Here is a 16,050-nt window from a genome sequence, read left to right as displayed (position 1 = left end):
AGATTACGACCCAGTTAGTCCTGGTCATGGGCTTGGGCTCTTTGGTTAAATTTTCCCCGCTCTAAGGTTTTTTTTCTTGTTTAGCCCATTTTGTTGTAGGCCCATTTTCTTGTTTAGCCCATGCTTCATTTACAGTTTTCTTTTCTGCTATATATAATTTATTTTATTTACAGGAAAACAAAAATCCTCTATCCTTTTATTTTGAAAATTCAGTTAAACGACCACCAAATGCTTAGTTCAATTGATACCACATTCAATAATGAATCGGAGAAATTATTTATTATAATAGTTGCAACGGTGACGTGGTGCAACGAATGACTACAAATACTTTTAAATCTAGTGATTCATTTTATGATGCAATGGTAGAAGAGATTAAAACAAAAATTAGAGTTGATTTATTTTTGTTAAGGTGTATCAAGGGTCTTATGATCTAGTAATATTTTTTCTACTTCTCAAAGTGTTTAGTGAACATTCAAATTCTATTAAGTTGGAAAACATAATTTTAAGATAAAAAAGAAGAATGTGAAAGCGCCCACAATCTTGTTTTAAATCTAGAAAGTCAACCATGGGATTGAATTATGCTAACACTGATTGTAGGGACTGTAAAGTCTGTAATCCCTCATGAATGATGAGAACTAGTAGTAGTCAATGGATTTGTTTTGAATTATTTGAAAATCTTTTATTTATGCAAGACACACATGTCATTAGGGCAGCATAAACATTTTCGATGATTTTTTATAAAGAATATTGCATCCTATTTCTCTAAATTTTTCACACTTGTCACTGATGAAATTGAATTATGCTAACACTAGTCATGATAGTCGCGAGTGTAACCTTCATCTCATAAATGAAGTGTACTAGTCTTACTCAATGGAATTTGTCTTGAATTATTTGAAAATCTTTTATGTATGCAGGACATACATGTCATTAGGTCGGCATAAACACTTCCGATGATATTTTTTAAAAAAATATTGCAGCGTGTTTCTCTTAAATTTTCACACTTATCACTGATGAAATTGAATTATGCTAGCACTAAATCATGATTTTCGCGACTATAACCCTCATCTCATGAATGAGGTGAACTAGTCGTACCCAATGGTATTTGTCTTGAATTATTTGAAAATCTTTTATGTGTGAGCATACTCTTCATTTTTGGAATTAAAATTTCCAATTGTCAAGCCCCAAACTTAAGAGCAGAGTTCTTTGTCACTAGGCCGGCATTAACAATTGGATGACTTTTTTTCTAAAATAATAAAATGCACCGTTTTTTTCCTGAATTTTGCACATTTATTACTCGTGAAATTGAATTATGCTAACGCTGCTCATGATTGTCGCGACAATAATCCTTATGTAACGCACTCAATGAAATTTGTCATGAATTATATGAAAATCTTTTACGTGTTTAGGGCATACTCTTCATTTGTGGAATAAAAATTTCCAATTGTCAAACCCTATAACTTAAGAGCAGAGGTGGGCATAAGTTGGTTAATTTTTTTTATTCTCCAAATAATAAATAGCTATAACTTCATTAGTTAATAGGCAAAAGTGCAAACAACCCCCCTAAATTATCACAAATCGGCATTTTACTCCCTGGACTACAAAAATGAACAAATCAATACCATAACTATCCAAATCCGTGCAAGTTAACCCCTGAAGCTCAATTCCGGCCACTTTCCGTCCCACAAGTGCGGTCCTTTTCTTTTAATTCCAAAATTATCTTAGAATACTTATTAATACTATTATTTATTTGTTATTACCCTCGTCGCCTTAAACCTCTGATGACCAGTGTTGGTTCAATCAAGGAATGCAAGAAAGAAAAAGGAAATGAAGAACCCAATTACTCCGTATAATATAACAAATCAAAAGGGAGACTTGCAGAGGGTAATAACAAATAGCAATCAAAAAGGAAAAGGAAAGAAAAAGCAATGAAAAATGGATGGTTATGGAAGGAGAGAGAGATTTAGAGTGAGAGAAATGTTGTGGGTTGTTCATGAATTATCACTACAGACTCAAACAATTACAAACCCATCTTTCAATGGAAATTTCATCATCATGTTCCTCACTTTTCAGTTCATTCCCTTATCGATTCCACTGCTCCACCTTGCCGTTGTGTTTCTGCCACATTCAATCACAGCCATGGTCGTCGGCGAACCCAGAAGATCATCACTATGCTCACAGTAAAAGATAGGAGTAGACATTGATGATACGGTGGTCCTGTGGTCAAATTTGGTTTGTTTAATTTTTAAACGTCTCTCAATTCAGAGAAACCATAATTCTAACAAGTCAAAGGCCCACTGCCACAAAGCACAAAAATTATTAGCTATTATCTCAGACAGACAGACAGACAGAGAAAGATATTAGATAAAGAAAAAAAAAAGGAAAATAAAAATCACCATTCCCTTTCTAGATTCTGATTTTTCAAAGCTGTTATTGATTAAATCACTATATTTCCGGTTATGGAATCGCCGGAGAACCTCGCCGTCGCGTTTGAATTGGCCAAGAAGATCATCCTCCGGTGGGACTCTACGGCGTCGGAGGACGCCAGAGAACGCATGATCTTCAACGGTGACCGCCATGAGATCGATCGCTACTTGCAGGCTGTCGACGAGATTCAACGCTCTATGGAGTCGGCGACGATCGCTAACAACCAGAACAAAGCCAACACGGCGATCCAGATCGCCATGGCTCGACTCGAAGATGAGTTTCGCACCATCTTGATCACTAATACCGATCCGATCAAGACCGATTCCACTGCTGTACGTCGCCTCCGTGTTTCTGCCAAATTTAATCACGGCCATAGGCGCCGGCGAACCAACCGGCCAATTCTTGTTTTCCGATGCCGCGCCGCGAGTTCATCACAGCCAAACTCACCACCGAGAAGCTCACAGCCGAGTTCTCCTTGCTCGCCGGTGCTGCGCCGCAAAGTCACAACCGACCTGTCCACGGCCTATCGCTGGCCCATGCCGCCATCGTCATCGCTGCACCAGTCGGCAAACCGGTCCTCTCCACTCCCCATCGCTGGCCCATGCCACCATCGCCATCACTGCACCAGCCGGCCGTACCAGGAATCCTTCCCTGAAATTGCACATCTCCGATTCAGTCCTTGCCGCCAATTCAGTCTCTCTGTCGCCATCATCATTCTTTGTCGGATTCACGCTGATTATTTATTTTCGTTTTTTTTTTTTTTTTTCTTAATTACAATGAGTAGTTTTGTAAATTTACAATGAAGTCGGTTAGAAAGTGGCCGGAATTGAGTTTCAGGAGTTTACTTGCACAGATTTAGATAGTTGTGATACTAATTTGTTCATTTTTGTAGTCTAGGGAGGTAAAATGTCAATTTGTGATAATTTAAGGGGGTTGTTTGCACTTTTGCTTAGTTAATATTAAGGAATAAATAAATGCCCATGCATTTGTATAAAACTGGCACATGCTAAATATACTTTGTACTATATTTCATACTTATAATATATTATAAAGTAATATATGGTTGTAATTTGTGAAGGTTGCTTCTCCAAGGGTATAAACTGAAAGGATTCCTTCTGCCAATGTAAGCTTGTCTGCTTTTAGAAAAACATATGAAATTAGACGCCCTTAAAATAAGGCTAATGTCAACTGTGTGACTGTGTGAGATTTAATATGCCTTTTGACATGTTTGCCACTATCTTGATGTCATTGTTAATTATTGCACATTCTCTCTTTATAATTGTACTCCAATCATGACATCCTTCTCTAGTGTTCGTCTCATTTACAATATTTATATCATAGTTATTTTATTATTGTTTATGTCCCCTTTAATGCAAAAATCTATTTGTCTTTGCTTGTTGCCTAGAGAGATTGTTTTTTTTTTAAGGGAAGGAATATTCAAGAAAAGAGTTTTTACACGTATTGTTTGGTTGAGCATGAGAGAAACGGTACATCATTACATAATCTGGAAAAGGGCATTTTAGACAGATAAAAGATAGAAAGAAAAGACAAAAAAAATACGTCTTTCTTTGCTCTGACCTTTTAAAAGAAACGTGAATGGCTTGTTGGATGTGATGATGATATTATACGTGTATCATGAGAGAGATATTTAATATCATGAGAGAGATATTTAATATTTCTCAACCACAATCGATTATGAAATAAGCTTGAGGGAATTAATATCCCTAATTCTCGACACTCACTTTCTGTGATTAAAGTTGGAATGTAAAGTGATTGATTTTTGACCAATCACATACAAAAGGCGAGTGTTGAGAGACAATCTCCTTATCGACTGCTGCTAGCACTCATCTTTCCTATTTTATATTATTTTAAATTAATAATCAAACACTGAAAAATGATTTATGGACCATTAATATGTTGTCGCTTCTTATAAAATCTACAAAATAACAAGATACTTAATAGTTTGAGAATTTATCAAAGAGTATCTAGTTTAATGATATAACCTCCTCCTCCTCCTCAAAAAACAATAAGAGAGTTTCGAATTCAAGTGTGTGGACCAAAAATGTGCATGAGTTGTGTTTCTTCCCAAACGCTAATTGAGCAGCCCTCTTAAGCCTAATGTAACACCATTTTTGAGGTTTAGCATAAAAAATATGAGAATTGTAAACCTTGTCATTTGGTGATTTGAGTAACATGTGATTGAGGGGTATTCCAAATCAACCTTTTTTTTATTTTTTTATTTTTGGGAAAAGGTTATATACCAACTCAACATGATCAAGTAAAAGATAGAGATCGTTTATACATTTTAATGAATAATATGGTATTATATTGAAAAGCAAAGATGCTTTTGAAAACATGATGCTAAAGGATAATTTCAAATCAAAAGATGCATATATAATTGCATATCACTTTCATAGCATTAGTGGTGTTTGGTAATCACAATCCAACTAATATTGTGGTAAACCACTGTACACATGGATGATGTATCTCATTGTTTCTCTCTCCCAAAATTCTAAAATAGATTGATTGGCTAGGATGAGTGCGTGTATCTTATGCCACAAAAATGAGAGTGGGCATGGATTTCTCCATGTTGTCGAGGGCTTTGCAAGTCAATGTTGGCATGCTGGAAAAGCACGTGCGAGGACCAATCCCTTTCACACGCGAGGCATGCAACCAAACGATGCCTAAACGACGGTGTTTGCATGGTGGCGGCCTCCGAAACCCACGGCCCTAATCAGCCCCCACCACAACCCCTTCCACCTCCTCCTACAGCCACCCGCCTTCTCACCACCACTGTCCAATCGAAACAACGCCGAAGGACCACGGCGGGACTGCCTGTTCCTCATATCACCCAATTCCATCTTCGTTGGAAACCTTGCCAACCCAAACATAAACAAGTACCACCTATACTTCGCCGGCGGCGCCACCACCGACACCTTCCGAACTGAAACACCATACCTTCCGGAACCACGTGTATATTTCTCCAACACCGGGGATGATGACAATGACTTACTTGGGCTGGAAACATATAATAATTTAGACACTTTTTTTTGCTTGCATGGACCTTTAGTACCTCTGGCAGAGGTTTTAGCTTTGTTAAGAGACTCTGATTTCCACCGGAAAAGGCCTCGCCTTTTCGGGTTTTTGTGGTTGGTGCTTTCGAGCTTGTGGGTGTCAATGGACACTGGTTGTTTGTAAGGAATGAGCTTTCCACAGAAAATAATGTTGTTGTCAGGTGGATAAGTAGTAGTAGGAGTACTCCATTCTTCACTGAAGAACTCGAAGTAGTCTTGATCGGAGGACCATGATGAGCTTTGATATTCTTTGAAGAAGTTTTCGGACTCCGATGCGTCCCTATATATTGGAAGATCACAAAGAGAGAGTGTTTCTTCTGCTTCATCTAAGTCCTGCATCTTAGGGTTAGGGTTAGGGTTAGGATTTTGGTCCATTAATGAGACTTGGTAGGACTCTTTAGTAAAGCATCAATGGATAATAAGAATAAATGGTGCTAGGGAGAGAGACTGTTTTTGGAAGGAAGTGGGTTGTTTGCGATTACTTGTAGGACACTATAGGGTTATATATATATATGTATATGATATGAGAGAGAAAGGGTTTTAGAGAGAGAGAAATATGGCGTGTTACAAGGGTTGATGGGTATGGCTTCTAGATGAATAGAAATAAATAAGAAATTGAGTGAGAGAGGCTGATTCTCTTTCGGCACTCTAGAAGAGTTATAATTTCTAGAGGAGCAGCCCGGACAAAAAAGGAAAAGGTTGCCACAGTCATAGATAATATACACATATAATATAGATATAGATATACGTCATGCAAGAGAGTTCGATCTGTTTGTTGTTGGACGATCTATATATTTTAATTTAAATTTTTTTTGCTTAGCCAGCTTATTGATGCACATGTCGTGTTAGATTTAATTAGTTAATTAATGAGGTAGCATAAACTAAGGTATATTTACATTGACATTTAACTTTCATAATCACATATTATATAAATACATTAACACTTACCAAGTGATGAACAAAACAAAGAATGTTTAAAAGGATTAATTCAAGAGGCTTCTGTTATTGTAAAGTTTGAAGATCAAGATGAGTCAAATACATGCAATTTTACCTTTGTATGTGAACAAATTATATAAAAATACTGCAAATATCTACAAGATATTAGAAATATAAGTAGATAATAGTGGCTCTTCCAAAACAACCTAAAGTAAAAGGTTATGTTTCTTTTTAGATTTCAAAGAAAAAAAATATCTTTTAAGATAATAGAACATAATGATTCAATATTTATTTGGTTAAAAAAATTAAAAATTATTTTCTATAAGTTGAGTTAAAAAAATGTAGCCAAGGCCCATGGGTTTTATACATGAAACTTTATATTTGAAATTAATTTTGAGATAACTAAATTAAATAACCCCTTCCTCACTTATTATATTCATTATAGAACCTTAAGCTTATTTATATTTTTTAATAAATATTATAAAAATAGAATTTTTTTGGAAGTTTGTCTTTGTTATGGGCAGTCTGAATTAAGCTCGTTGAGACGTAGACGTGGAAGTAACCTTTTATTCTGTATTTTTTGGACAATTTCTGCGTGGGATTTGGTTCTAGATCTGGGTCCCACCTTAATGCTCTCTTTCCTGACTCATTCATGCCACGTGCAGAGCAATGGACTCTTTTTTCCTTTAAAAGTTTGTCCATTTGTGCAGCGGCCCCGGAATTTAGTGCGCATTTTTGCCATAGTCATATATTATGACATTAATGGTGACAATTCTTTTTTTTGACTATTTCACTAAATAAATATTTTGACTCTTTCACTAAATAAATGAGAAAAAACAATTTGTTGACTCCATTTCTCCTTGGTGGGACAACACATTTATGTCCTGGTACAATATTTATACCATGTCACTTCAGTTTTAAGAAGAGAGGATCTATTGATAAAGTTAGAGGTAAGTGTGTGTAAATATATATTTGTTTGTTTGTTTTTTAAAAAAAGATATTGTAAAAACAAAAACATATGAATTATTGTTAAAAATCGATCTAAATTATGAAAACAATCACTTCATACAAAACAAAAGTAAATTTAGATTTATATTTAAATTTGTGACCAAGCATTCCAGGTAATTTGACCAAAGTTGGATAATTACCTTCTTCTTTTTTTTAAGTAATACTAGACATCTTAGATTTTTTTTTTTTTCACTTAATAAAAAACAAGGAGTGTTACTGTGAATCCATCCCACATTACCACACTTTATAAATCTATAGATCATGGTTTTACTTAATCTTGATTCTTTATCAAAAGACTTCAATTCACGCGAATTATTAATTTCCTCTTAAAATGATTTTGACATCCAACTTTCTTCTTGTTGTCTTGCGTACTAAGCCCCTATCATGGATATATTTGAGGCTTAGGAAACACAGATATGATACTTCTTTTATGATGGCGTGACAGTATCAAATACTCAGACAGTCATTGAATTGCGGACATGACCTGGATACATGTTCAAATACGTTTAAGAATATCTTGAAAATTAAATATTTTATTTTTTGGTTGGATACATAATTAACAAGACATTAATACATTTTCGACATTTTAAAATAGTGTAAGAAATTATAAATGATAAAACCCTAATTTTTCAGTTCACGTGATTCATTAATTTCCTCTTAAAATGATTTTGACATCCAACTTCTTTGTTGTTGTCCTGCGTATTAAGCCCCTGTCATGGATTCATTAGGCTTGGGACAAACATGATACTTCGTTATGATGTCGTGACAATATCAAATACTCGAACACTTATCGAATATGCAGATAGGACTTGGACACGTGTTTAGATGCGTTTAAAAGTATCTTGAAAATTAAATATTTTATTTTTTGGTTAGACACTAAATGCACAAGACATTAATACGACCCTTAGTAGTTTTGTATTTATATTTTTAGGAGAATGAGATTCAATGCAATTTATATATTTTATGCGTTAATTAGAAAAACAATATAAAATTTAATAAAAACAAAAATAACAAGCATCTAGCTCTTCGCTCCGAATTAATTATTTTATTCATGATTATTGGGATAAAATGACCAAAAAATTATATATATATATATATATATATATATATATATATATAAAATTATTTTTTGACATATTCATGTCTTATTCTAAGTCACATAAAGCGGGAACGAAAACGAGAGCGAATTCGAAAGTGACAGAATTAAGTCATAAGTACGCTCGGAGTATAAGAGCGATACCCGTTGAGAAAAATTATGTGACTTAAATCGTACCTGTGTCTTACTTTTTAAAGATATGCTGTAACTTGTGTTCCGTGTTGCTATGGGTGCTTTCTTGATTTAATGTCATAAAATATTAAAATGGTAAGTGCTGGTTATAGTTTTTCCAACACATATGCTAAGAGACTGACTTTGTTAGCTAGGGATTTTTAGCGGAACTTGAAATTCTAATGGAATTACGCTATCTTCTCCGTTATTGATGTCGATTGCATAGCCTTTATATTTGGAGCAAATTTTCTCCCCTAATTCATACAGTAAGTAGAGAATATTTTGTTGATTGGCGAACATATTCCCTCGTAGATTTCTAGCTTCATTTGCTTAATTTAGAATTTGACTTATTGCACAATTCTGTAGGTTTTCCGTTATAACATCAATATTTGCTAATATTTTTAAGTAATTCGTCTGATGGTTTTTTTTTTTTTTTTTTTCCCACTGAAATATAATTTGATATAAAAATATTAAAAAATAGTTTGAAAATGAGCTTTGACGAACCTCTAAGACAGTTGTATTCTTATTTGGAGGTCAAGTGTTAATTAAAAACAAAGACACTCTAATCGCATTGAAGCTCAGGTAAGCCAGGACTCTCCGGTTTGGGGGCCAAATAAATTTATTTTATTTTATTTTATATTACCACTGAAAAAATAATAATAAAAGGAGCCAGTGCATTCAGGATTTTTTTTAACTGATTGGCTTAAAAATTATATACATCAATTTAATATTAATGTATATGCTTATATTTATGTGTGTGTGTGTATATATTATGGGAGCAAAAATCTCTCCTTCCCATTAAGGCAAGCCACATCAGCTAACAAGGGTCCCGCCCAATACAACTGCTTTGAATTAAGCAAATTAGGGTCCTTCCAAGGCCTAAAAAAGAGGCCCAGCTCAGAAGAACCTTCGTCGGTATCTCAGCCCGTTATAAGACTGATCGAAGTTATCTCTCCGGCCGAACATAGTTTGATCAAGCCCAAAAGAATTATCATCAACCCATCACAAGATCAGCTTAATCTATTCTCGGTCAAACATACAGCCTGGACAAACATTATCCATGATTCAGATCAAATCAATCACGGCATCGAAAAAAAGCCTCACATAATAGAATCTATATGAAGAAAAAGCCCTGTATAGAAGAAAAGCTTTGTATGAAACAAAATGTAGAAGTATAATGATGAACAAAATCGTAGAGAACAAGCAAGACGAGTCTTATCCTAATATAAGTATATTTGTATAAATAGGGGCAAGGTCCCAAATAAAATATATATGCAACATTTGCACCATTTTTATTATTTTTCCTTGAATCTATCATTTTATTTCAGTGCATTGCTTTTTTGCGTTGACTCTTCTAAGTTGACGAATTTTTGCACCTACACTTTGGCACTGATGTGATGCATTCATACGAATTCAAAGTCCACCAGAGGCATGATGCGGGATGGGATTTCAACCCAACCCTTTTTAACCGCCAGACTGGTACCGAAGGTTTCCATGCCTGCAGACGTCCGAAAGTTATGTTCCTCACATGGTCAGATCTTTGCACAACAAGTGCAGCCGTCCAACCACAATGCATAACACGCCGAACGGCCTTTGGACAAAGGACAACAAACCAAAGGCTAATCGCCAAAGGAGTGTTCCAGACAATTTTGCAAGCAAATATTCAAAGGAATTAAAAGGTATTCCAATGGTTTAATCTTCGATCAAGGTACGATTGCCGACTTCGCCTCTTTAATTAATGTTTTCTTCTTGATTTCTATTATTGAATCAAAACCCAAGAGCCATGATTAAGGCCAAGGTTTTTCTTGTAGAAATTAAGAAAATGGTAAATCTATAGAATTTATATACACATATTGAGTCGTTGATTTTATGCAAAAGTTGATCCTCAAAATTATATATCAAAATCTTGATTTATCTGGATTATTTTATTTGATTTTAATCATGATTCTTAGAGTAGTGAATACTTAAAGATCTTAAACTCAAAGTTGTGAAACTTTGAAATCTGCACGGCATTGAATGTTTCAGGCAATTATATATGTTAAAAGATAAAAAATAAAATAAAAAATAAAAAATAAAAATCTAATATATATATATATATATATATATATATATAAAGTTTATCATATAAGGGCATTGATGACATCATCACTCCCTACAACACTATCTTTGTCTAAAGTCAGCCGGATTTGACTGTTTTTATATTAATACAGTTGGACACTTTCAATTTTTGATAACTATGTCACAATTTCACTAGTATCCAAAAGAAAAGCTTATGAGTGCAGAAGAATAAAGCACAACCTTACAATTCAGAAGGAAACCGGAGATGGCCTAGTTTCCCATTTGAGTGTTTTTCAACTTCACTTTTTTCTCAAGTTTCTTTTTCTCTATTTAAGAATTCAATTTGACCTGCATATTCATAGCAATCTCCATTCGGCTTATGGGGTTAATTTTGTTGTAGTTTGTTCTATATTTTTTCTGGTTTAGAAAGACAAAAAAAGTATCTTCTTCAGGTTCATTAGCAAATTGGTTATTCTTTATCTAGGCCACATCTATTGGTAAGTAATAAGTCACAGGCCACCATGACCTTTCTCACAGCATCCTTTATATTTGTCGCCTTCCCTGCAAGAATGAGTTATATGGATATGGTTGACATTGACGCTTTTGATAATGCATTCTCAGTTCAACACTACCATGAAACTTTACTATAATTCATCTATATCAAATTCTCTCTTATTCATTAACAAATGAAATTTTAGATAAAGACTAGGGTCTATTGTGATTCTAGTCTTTCTAGACAAAAAGTGATATGAAAAGAAGGGTGAGAGACTGAAATTTACAATTAGAGGGCCATCTTTTGAGAAATTCCCATAGGTACAGACCCTCAGTTTGTGACAACTAAAAGAATGAGTACAAATAGTGACAAAGTCAGCTTCCTTTTTTTTTTGATTTCTTTATTTATTAAAATATGTTTCATGTGAGTCCCCCTTAGCTGCTAAAAAACCAAATTGAAGAGCATAACAATTTGATAACAAGAAAAATAGATCATCTCAAAGAAAACAAGATTTCATTGATGACATCTGTTACCCAAGAATTGACTCTAGAGGGGGTAAATAGAGTCAATGGCCAATTTTCGCAATTTATAGATTTATAATTTCTAATCAACAACTTAAACAATTATACAATAATGAAAGTAAACAATTAATAGCACAATTGTAAAAGAGATAAGGGAAGAGAAATTACAAATAATGACTCGGCGACTTTAACGAGGTTCGGAAACTCCTACTCCTTGGCTCAAGACTCCTCTTGAGACATCCCAATCCACTAGTGTACCTCCTTACGGGTGGAAAGCAAACCTTTACAAGAAGTAACTCATTGTTTCACCTTGCTAAGAGAATGACCTCTCTTAATCTTCCTTTGGGTCACACCAACCATTACAAATTGAAGCTAGCTTGTATCTTCTTCCTTGGGCCACACAAGCCCTTACAAATGAATATAAGATTTGTTGCATACAAATATATCTCTCAAAGATTGATATGCAAATCAAGGCTTACAACTAGAGTAGATATGAATATAAATGAAGCTCAATACTCTATGAAAAATATGAATAGAGAGGATGATATAAGTGAAGAATATAAGCTCTTATAATCTCTCAAGTATATGATAGAGTACAAACTCTATAAAAATTCAAGCAAGAGCAAAAGTCCTTTGAATGCTTAATTGAATTTCTTAAAATAGTATATGAGTGAATGAGAAAGGTGAAGAGAAGATGTGAGAACAAAAGCTCTCTAATGCAGTATAATGTCTCTCAAATGGTGCCTCTTAAAATGTTCAGACATTTCTCACTCTATTTATAGAGTTTGCAAGCTCAAAAGAGCTGTTAGAGATAGACAACATAAAGCACAAGACAAAAAAGCCGTTGGATTTGAATTTTCCGTAGGGAGCAGGCTCTATCTTGAAGGGAGCAAGCTCCCTTAGCTCTGAGAGTCAGTTCTCCATGGCATGGAGTCGGCTCCCTACCTCTGAGAACCTGCTCCCTAATTTAGGAGCCTGTTCTCTACCTGGGAGTTGGTATTTTTCGTGAGAATAGGCTACTGGAATATCAAGAGCCGGCTCTGTCTCCTATGGAGGCGGCTCCATTGCTGGGCAGACTTCAAATGGACATAACTCAGTCCATTTAACTCCGAATAAGCTGACATTTAAGTCTAAATTCATTGCCTTGAAGTCAGATTTCTAATGCCACTAGCCTTACTCAAAAATTCCAAACACAAAAATAGTTATGGCTATTTTAGTGCAACCTGGTTAGAAATTTTGCAGACCAGAAACTTGCATCTTGTGATGGTTATATCTCACTCAATTCAAATCCAATTTAGGTGAAATTTAAGTCTAAAATCAAGGGCTCGAAGTCAAATTTCTAATTCCACTGGCCTTACTTAAAAACTCCAACTACAAAAATAGTTATAGTAGTTTTAGTATAGGCTGGTCTGGATATTTTCTGGACTAAAAATTGCTTCTTATGAGATAGCCATCTTTCTAGCACCTAGAACTTTGATGTATGGTTCAATTCAGTTCAAGTCTAGTTTCTAAGAGTCTAGGGACATATAAGGATGATAAATATCAAGTGCATTGTGTCCTAGAGTCATTTACCAATTCATGGTAACAAAGGCTTTAAAGATGAAAGATTAAGTTCAATGCCTTACTTTTACTTTCTAGAGACCAAAATAAATCTTATGATTAATGTGCATAGTCCTAGAATTTCTAGCTTAAATGTTGAGTCCTTTCAAAGCTTAAGTAAGATTGAACTAACTCATTCTTTAACAATGACTTCATATGTCAATTAAATGTGAATGAAGTTCATAATCTATTGTTAATGGTCATAGGAACTTATGAATGATGTAATGATATGCATGGTCCTATAGAAATGAGCTTCAAATGTATTCATAAATACTTTGACATTGAATCTTAAATACTCACCAACCTATCTATCTCTTTCTTCATGTTTTGTCTATGATCGTGTAGGCTTTGAGGTAGAATTATTTCTTTCCTTTCCTATGAGTTGCTTTCTTCCTCATTGTAGTCCAAGCTATCTTTGGATGGACATTGCATTTAGTTCCTTACAACTTCATGTCTTCATTTTATCCATTTCTTTCCTTGATGTGATCTTGAATAATGGAATACTTGAAATGATCTTTAATGCTTCATTGATGTCATTCTTTGAATGAGAATAATCTATATAACACTCAATGTAAACATTAGTCCTTATACACCATTAATGGTTTGTTATCATCAAAACCTCTAGATTGTCCTTGGATGAAATCCTTAAGGTCAACAATCATCACTCCTTAGATGAAAAGTGCAAAACTGATGATAATGCTTTCAGATTAATGTTTATATGGATTTTGATACTAGTGAGTGCACAAGCTGTGCTATTTGGTTTATTACTTGAAGTCCTAAACATATTACATGCATCAAATATTTTCAATTGAACTTTAAATGTTTTTAGAGCTGAAATATGCTATATCTGATAAATGAAAAAATACTTTTGTTGATTGGAATTTTTATTTATGTATTCGGTTGTGATATATAAGTTCTCAAAATTCTTTCTTGCCATTAATCAGTTAGTGTATGCTGCATGTAATTCTTTTACATACTTTTGATAACTTTGTATTTGCTCCATGTTCGTATGTTGATTAATATTTGGGTTTAGTTTATTCGCATTTCAATAAAGACCAATCCCCAAGTGAAGTGGCAAATAGCCCAATTATGAAGCTATGCTATTTGTGGCATCAGAACGTTTTTTTTTTTAAAAAAAAAAAAAAAAAAAAAAAAAAAAAAAAAAAAAAAAAAAAACAAGAAGAAGTGGGGGCAAGCCTAACCAAAAAAAGTCTCAGACCTCAAGAGTCCGAAGGCATCAAGTAAAATTTCTTCTAAGGCACAGACGGGTGCCGAGGAACAAAAATCCTCGGACCTCAAGAGTCCGTAGGTACCAAAAAATAAAATTTCCTCTAAGGCACAAAAGAGTGCCGAGAAATAAAATTACATGAAAATCACCTCGTTGAAGGTTATATTTTCATAAAAATTCTCAAGGAACAAAAAAGTGCTGAGAAATAAAATTACATGAAAATCACCTCATCGAAGGTTAAATTTTCATGTAAAATCTTCTGAGGCACCAAAGAGTACGAGAAATAAAATTACATGAAAATCACCTCGTCGAAGGTTAAATTTTAATATAAAATCCTCTAAGGCACAAAAAATAAAAAAGTGCCAAGGAATAAAATTAACTGAAAATTACCTCGGATTCAAGAAAACCGATGATTAAATTTTCATAAAACTCCTCATGGCACCAAAGAGTACCGAAGACTAAAATTATATGAAAATTACCTCGGACTCAAAGAAGCCGAATGCGAGGAATAAAATCACCTCGTCGAAAGTTAAATTTTCATGTAAAATCCTCTAATGCACAAAAGAGTGCCGAGGAATAAAATTACATAAAAATCACTTCGTTGAAGGTTAAATTTTCCTGAAAAATCCTCTAAGGCACAAAGGAGTGCCAAAGAATAAAATTATACGAAAATTACCTCGAAATCAAAGAAGCCGAAGATTAAATTTTCATAAAAATCCTCAAGACAGAAAAAAGTGTCGAGGATGAAAATTACATGAAAATTACCTCGAAATCAAAGAAACCGAATGTTAAATTTTCATAAAAATCCTCAAGGCACAAAAAAGTGCCGAGGATTAAAATTATATGAAAATTACCTCGGAGTCAACAAAGCCGAATGTTAAATTTTCATAAAAATCCTTTAGGCACTAAAGAATGTCGAAGAATAAAATTATATGAAAATTACCCCGGACTCAAAGAAGCCGAAAGTTAAATTTTCATAAAAATCCTCAAGGCACAAAAGAGTGCCGAAGAATAAAATTATAAGAAAATCACATCGAACTCAAAGAAGTCGAAGGTTAAATTTTCATGTAAAATCCTTTTAGGCACAAAAGAGTGCTGAGAAAGAAAATTACATGAAAATTACCTTGAACTCAAAGAAGTCGAAGGTTAAATTTTCATGTAAAATCCTCTAAGGCACAAAAGAGTGCCGAAGAATAAAATTACATGAAAATCACCTCGTCGAAGGTTAAATTTCCGTGAAAAATCCTTTAAGGCACAAAGGAGTGCCAAAGAATGAAATTATATGAAAATTACCTCGGAATCAAAGAAGCCAAAGATTAAATTTTCATAAAAATCCTCAAGGCACAAAAGTGCCAAGAAATAAAATTATATGAAAATTACCTCGGACTCAAGAAAGCCGAAGGTTAAATTTTTATAAAAATCATTAAGGCACCAAAGAGTGT

The 16,050-nt window shown here is 34.1% G+C and overlaps 1 protein-coding gene across 1 annotated transcript; it reads right to left on the bottom strand.

The window, feature by feature from the left end:
* Positions 1-5,108: 5,108 nt before the first annotated feature.
* Positions 5,109-5,873, bottom strand: LOC132314310 (uncharacterized). Its single transcript, XM_059813186.1, has one exon. It carries the CDS (start codon positions 5,871-5,873, stop codon positions 5,109-5,111), a length of 765 nt encoding a protein of 254 aa, XP_059669169.1.
* Between the last annotated feature and the right edge of the window lie 10,177 nt (positions 5,874-16,050).

The sequence above is a fragment of the Cornus florida genome, unplaced genomic scaffold (assembly GCF_030987335.1).
Source record: "Cornus florida cultivar Cherokee Brave unplaced genomic scaffold, ASM3098733v1 CherokeeBrave_3.0.0_Hap2_Chr06, whole genome shotgun sequence".
Lineage (NCBI taxonomy): Eukaryota > Viridiplantae > Streptophyta > Magnoliopsida > Cornales > Cornaceae > Cornus > Cornus florida.
This window is presented reverse-complemented; position numbering and strand designations above follow the sequence as displayed.